Source organism: Octopus sinensis, linkage group LG7 (assembly GCF_006345805.1).
Source record: "Octopus sinensis linkage group LG7, ASM634580v1, whole genome shotgun sequence".
NCBI classification, from domain to species: domain Eukaryota; kingdom Metazoa; phylum Mollusca; class Cephalopoda; order Octopoda; family Octopodidae; genus Octopus; species Octopus sinensis.
The window spans coordinates 28,397,617-28,403,952 of NC_043003.1; the positions used below are offsets into that span (position 1 = coordinate 28,397,617).

The following is a 6,336-nucleotide window of genomic DNA, read 5'->3' on the forward strand; positions in this document are numbered from 1 at the left end:
TAGGAAGAGAGTCTTCTTGAAACGGTGTTGTAGTCGTTTACTTGTTTTAGTTACTGGATTGCGGCCATGCTGGGGCACCGTTTTGAATAGTTTTGTGGAATGACTCGACCCCAGTATCTATTTCCAAGCTTGGTACTTATTCTGCCAGTTCTAAACAAAATCAACACGTGTTCTCAAGCGGTGGTGGAAGACAAGCTCAAATACAGAGGCATAAGGTGCATGGCTCAGTAGTTAGAGCGTCGGACTAAGAATCATGAGGTAGTGAGTTCGATTCACAATATTAAATCCGGAGGCACTGGATGAACCTCATTCTTATATTTTAAATTCGGCGCTACTGGACGTTAAATATGATCTGTCCGATACTGTTAATTGGAGAGGTATATTCAATTCTTCCAGTGCCTCCGGATTTAATATTGTGAATTCCCATGCTGATGAGGAAAGTGTTCCGAGTAAAGTATAAATTCTACATTCTTTATACCGATCTAAATCCGAAACGCCTACATAGGTAATCAAATATCGATTGATTTTCGTTATTTTTCCTCTCTGCCTGCGTGGATTGTTTTTGAGTAGTTTGTTTTTGTCCGGGAATCTGTTTTTAAAGTAGAGGAAATAGCTAAGGTTCTCTGGCTGCTATTTCTAAACTTCGGTATGTGGTAAAGCAAATCTTTGCTGAACCCTAATTATAAAATATTACTTAAGTTTACCGAAAAATGGTCCCTTTTCATACCGAATTCTACTTGGTGAAATTATTGATTAATTTTTAATTAATTAATTTTACCCTTTGTTATTATTGATATTATATATATATATATATATATATATATATTATATATATATGTAGATATATATATATATACATATATACGACGGGCTTCTTTCAGTTTCCGTCTACCAAATCTACTCACAAGGCTTTGGTCGGCCCGAGGCTATAGTAGAAGACACTTGGCCAAGGTGCCACGCAGTGGGACTGAACTCATGACAACATGAATATGAAGCAAGCTTCTTAACCACATCGCCAATCTTGCACCAAGCTGTGGAAGCAGCGATTCGTGTTGTTGTAGTTGTTATTTTAGTTGTTGTTGTAGTACTTTTGCTGAGTCAGACATCAGCTGCTGGTCTCGTTTTGGCAAAGAAAACATAGGAAGAATTAGATTTGACATTGTTTTAAGTAGTTCATGTTTTCCATAGACCTGACCTCGGTCTACGTGTATTGACGTCTGGTATCAGGATGTCATTTTGACAGTACGGGGTTGTGCATGTGTGTGTGTATGTGTGTGTGTGTACATGTGTATGTGACTGTGTGCGTGTGCATGTATGTATGTATGTATGTATGTATGCATGTATGTATGTATGTATGTATGTATGTATGCATGTATGTATGTACGTATGCATGTGTACATGTATAAGTTAAAACGAGCAGTCCTGGTCAAAATCAATTTCATATAACAAACAAATATACACACACTCACGCACACACACACATGCGCGCGCGCGCACACACACACACACCACACATACGCACACACTTTTATGTATATACAACTTATGTGTCTATGTATGTGTGCTTGCGCGTGTGTGTATGCATCTGTGTGCGTGGTGATTGTGTGTGTAATTGTGTGTGTATGTGCATTTGTGTGTTTGTGTTTGTCTGTGTGTGTGTGTGTGCATATATGTGTGCACGATCGTCTGTGCATCTAAATCTCTCTCTTCTTTCTCGCTACCTGTCTATCTATCTATAGATGTATATAATTGAAAAAAACTGGAGTCAACAAGGTGTACGGTCGGACATTATTTTTTAAGGAACGCTTAATTATGCAACTGTTTCCCACACCACATCAACCCACACTAGCAGTGACCACTTCCCAGCACCCACACCATCATCCACACACCCACACCATCACCCACACACCCACAACATCATCCACACACCCACACCATCAACCACACACCTACACCATCATCCACACGCCCACACACAATCTTCAATAGCGTCGCCACGCATACTACGACAGACAGAGAGAATATTCTTGAAGCCGAGGATTTGAACTTATAGAGACAATATTTACATAAGCGCCTGAGGAAACACAAGTACTGGGGTCGACCTAATCGACTGGCCCCCTCCCCCAAAATTTCGGGCCTGGAGTAGAAAAGAATATTAGTTCCTTCGTACGTTTCACCATTTTGGCTGCATGCATTTGACTGCTTAACCAGGACGGGTTATCAGAGAGCACTTTACTGCATTAAACTAGAGAGAGAACTAATGAGTGCGTGCGCGTGTATATATATATATATATATATATATATATATATATATATATATAGGGTCCGTATTCACGAGTGATTGGACGTAGGAGACTGAATAGGATGCTAGACTTACAGGTACTGGCAGAGTAAAGCTTGATGATTACCAATGGTTATGAATGTTTGGGAATGACTATAGAATACAATTGCAAATACAAGCGACCGAAATGAGTTCCTCAACAAATACACACCACGTACACACACACACACGCGCGCGCGCACACACACGCACACACATACACTATTCGTTTGTTGATAGTATCTACAAAAGAAACACCAACTTCAGCAAGTGTGAAATATCTTTCAATAAATACAAAAGTTATGGGTGAGTTACTTCGAGTTTCATATTCGAAAAGTAGAATAATAAAAATAAATAAATGCACCCTTTTAAAGCCTAGCCAGGCTCATGGGCCCGGTTTCCTGGTTTCAGCGGCGTATCTGTTCACCAGCTGGACGGGACGCCAGTCCATCATAGCGTTACTCATTTTTGCCAGCTGAGTGGACTGGAGCAACGTGAAATGAAGTGTTTTGCTCAAAATCACAACGCGTCGCCCGGTCCAGGAATCGAAACCACAACCTTACGATCACGAGTTCAACCCCCTAACCACTAAGCCACGCGCCTCCACAATGGAAAATACTATATTCGAACGCAATTATACATGGTGTATAGTTTACGACCCGCATTCATTCAGCTTTTCTGCGATGATTCTGTCCATGAAATCAGAATGAATAAAGGCATTGACGTATGTGGATACTTACCAATAGAGTTCACCGTGCTAAAGAGAGCAGCAAATGATGTGATTATTAAACACAGCTTCATCGTTGTCGGTGTGTAGTAGTAGTAGTAATCGTAGTAGTAGTTGTATTAATAAACGGAACCGAATGTGATGAAATGTCTGTAAGTAGAAATGGTAAAAAAAAATATTATTTTTTGACATTACTTATGACACACACACACACACCACAAATCTTTAAACAAACCATTGAGGCAGACTTAACGTAGCCAAATTACCCTAAGGTAACATTATACTGTCTTTAAAAAACTGGGAGATTATTTGGATGAGTTAGTCATCGCCGGAACGTCTTTTGCTAAAGAAGCAATCCGTCGGTTACGACGACGAGGGTCCCAGCTGATACGATCAACGGAACAGCTTGCTCGTGAAATTAACGTGCAAGTGACCGAGCACTCCACAGACACGTGTATCCTTAACGGAGTTCTCAGGGAGATTCAGTGTGACACAGTGTGTGACAAGACTGGCCCTTTGAAATACAGGTACAACTCATTTTTGCTAGCTGAGTGGACTGGAGCAACGTGAAATAAAATGTCTTGTGCAAGGACACAACGCGTCATCGGGAATTGAACTCACGACCTAACAATCGTGAGCCGAATGCCCTAACCACTAAGCCACACGCCTCCACACGTCTTTGGCTAAAGATGGACTAAATGGGAGTTGAGCTAGGTTAAGCACAACAGTAACAACAACCATAAAATGCAAAGAAGGAGACATTAGATAATTTAGTTTTAAATAAACCAGATCCCAAAATAAATAAATGAAGTTTATTTCACAACCAGACGGTTTCGGGTTCAGTCCCACTGCGTGGTACTTTGGGCAAGTGTCTTCTACTATATAGCCTCGGACCTACCAAAGTCTTGTGAGTGGAATTGGTAGACAGAAACTGAAAGAAGCCCGTCGTATATATATATATATATATATATATATGTGTGTGTGTGTGTGTGTGTGTGTGTGTGTGTGTGTGTGTGTGTCTGTCTGTGTGTGTGTGTGTGTCTGTCTGTGTGTGTCTGTCTGTGTGTGTGTGTCTGTCTGTGTTTGTCGCCCCACCATTGCTTGACAACCGATTTTGATGTGCTTACGTCCCCGCCGTTCTGCAAAAAAAAAACGACCGATAGAATAAGTACTAGGCTTACAAAGAATAGTTCCTGGGGTCGATTTGTTCGACTAAATGCGGTGCTCCAGCATGGCTGCAATCAAATGATTGAAACAAGTAAAAGAATTTTAAAAATGAATAAAATCATAATGGTGCAGGTGTGGCTGTGGTAATGATTCTTTCTCTGATTGGTAAAAACAATAGGATTGGTATTTAGTTTGAAGTTTAGTAAGTTTAGTAGACTGATGTAAGCCGAGTAAATTGCGAGCAGGAACGAAGACCTAGGGAGCAGTAGTTCTAGGGTGAAAGATTTGAATAATGTGGTTAATGTATGCTAGTTTCTGAGTAGAAGTCTTCGTAACAGAAGTCGTTATAATAGAAGACAGAACCCCCCACCCCCACCCCAGCAAGTTTGTGACTTTGTAGTCGTAGTGTGACGGGGAATCAGGCTTTTTGAATCAATCCCTATGGTACTGTCCAAAATTTTGGAGTATGTGTGGCAGCGAATACACAGATATGACGAAGAGGACGTCGACGAAGGCAGCGAGAATGAGGGACGTCAGTGACAATGCTGAGCTATTTACCCGATAATTTAGGAACAGGTAATTCATTTGATCGAACAGCTGAATCCTCATCGTCGAACGACGGAGATATACCATTCCACTCGTGCCTGTGGAATATACTCGGCTATTTACACGCTAATTCAAATGCATTCGAGGTAGTATAGTTGAGCTAACAACTCGAAAAGTCATCTTCGAAAGACAACGCAGATCCGTTTCGGTCAGTATCAATAGGAAGGTCCTCGCAAAATTCGAAACTGCAAACGAAAGTCTTTTCTTTGGCTGTGTGGTAAGTAGCTTGCTTACCAACCACATGGGTCCGGGTTCTGTCCCACTGCATGGCATCTTGGGCAAGTGTCTTCTACTATAGCCTCGGCCCGACCAAAGCCTTGTGAGTGGATTTGGTAGACGGAAACTGAAAGAAGCCCGTCGTATGTATGTATGTAATATATATATATATGATATATATGTATGTGTGTGTGGTGTGTGTGTTTGTGTCTGTGCTTGACCCCTCCAACATCGCTGACAACCGATGCTGGTGTTGTTTACGCCCAGTAACTTAGTAGTTCGGCAAAAGAGACCGATAGAATAAGTACAAGGCTTACAAAGAATAAGTCCTGGGGTTGATTTTCTCGACTAAAGGCGGTGCTCCAGCATGGCCGCAGTCAAACGACTGAAACAAGTAAAAAGTGTAAAAGAGTAACCATAAAGGTAAAAAGAATTGAGCGAACGATACGAGGACAAAAGTGCAGTGAGACAACAAGCTAATTAGGCCGCTCTTTCGTTCAACAGCTTTTACTGGTTCCGTCCCACAAGCTCTTCGGTGCGCGTTTACATGCGTGTGTGTATGCATCCGCACGTGTGTGTGTGCGCGCGCATATATATACGTGAGTGTGTGAAGGATCTGGGAAGGGACAAAGAGTGAAAGCATTGTGTGCTGGTGAACAACCATTAACCATTACCCTAAAATTGTAAAATTATGGCCGGTGTCATTACATAACAGGAAAACTAGTATCAAGTTACAACATATACTTGATATGAGTAATGGTGATGATGACGAAGGTGATGATGATGATGACGAGGAGGAGGAGGATAATAAGTAGTAGTATAGTAGTAGTAGCAGTAGTGGTGGTAGTATTTAATAATTTCAAGTGAAACGATAACGGGATGTAGTGCGTGTGTGTGTCTGTGTGCGTATGCGGGTGTCTGTGTGTATGTGAGCGTGCGTAAAAGAAAAGGCGCGTTTATACATCTGCACTAGTGTGTAAAGAACACACACACACATACATATTGTATGTGCTGCATATCTATGTGCGCATATGCATGCAAAAGTACATATTTATGTATATACATGTATATAAACTTTGTGCGTGTGTGTGTTGCGTGTGTGTACGTATATATATTTATTTTTTTACTACCCACAAGGGGCTAAACATAGAGAGGACAAACAAGGACAGACAAAGGGATTAAGTCGATTACATCGATCCCAGTGCGTAACTGGTACTTATTTATCGACCCCGAAAGGATGAAGGCAAAGTCGACCTCGGCGGAATTTGGACTCAGAACGTAACGGCAGACGAAATACGGC

General features: G+C 41.4%; 1 protein-coding gene across 3 annotated transcripts in view; it reads right to left on the reverse strand.

The window, feature by feature from the left end:
• Positions 1-6,336, reverse strand: part of LOC115213895 (cadherin EGF LAG seven-pass G-type receptor 1) — a 233,783-nt gene that overhangs the window by 208,902 nt on the left and 18,545 nt on the right. For all 3 annotated transcript variants that reach the window (XM_029782866.2, XM_036504669.1, XM_029782865.2), the window contains exon 2: positions 3,061-3,197. In XM_029782866.2, coding sequence (XP_029638726.1) covers positions 3,061-3,121 — 61 coding nt within the window. In that variant the 5' untranslated portion in view covers positions 3,122-3,197. The remainder of the gene's footprint in view (positions 1-3,060; positions 3,198-6,336) is intronic.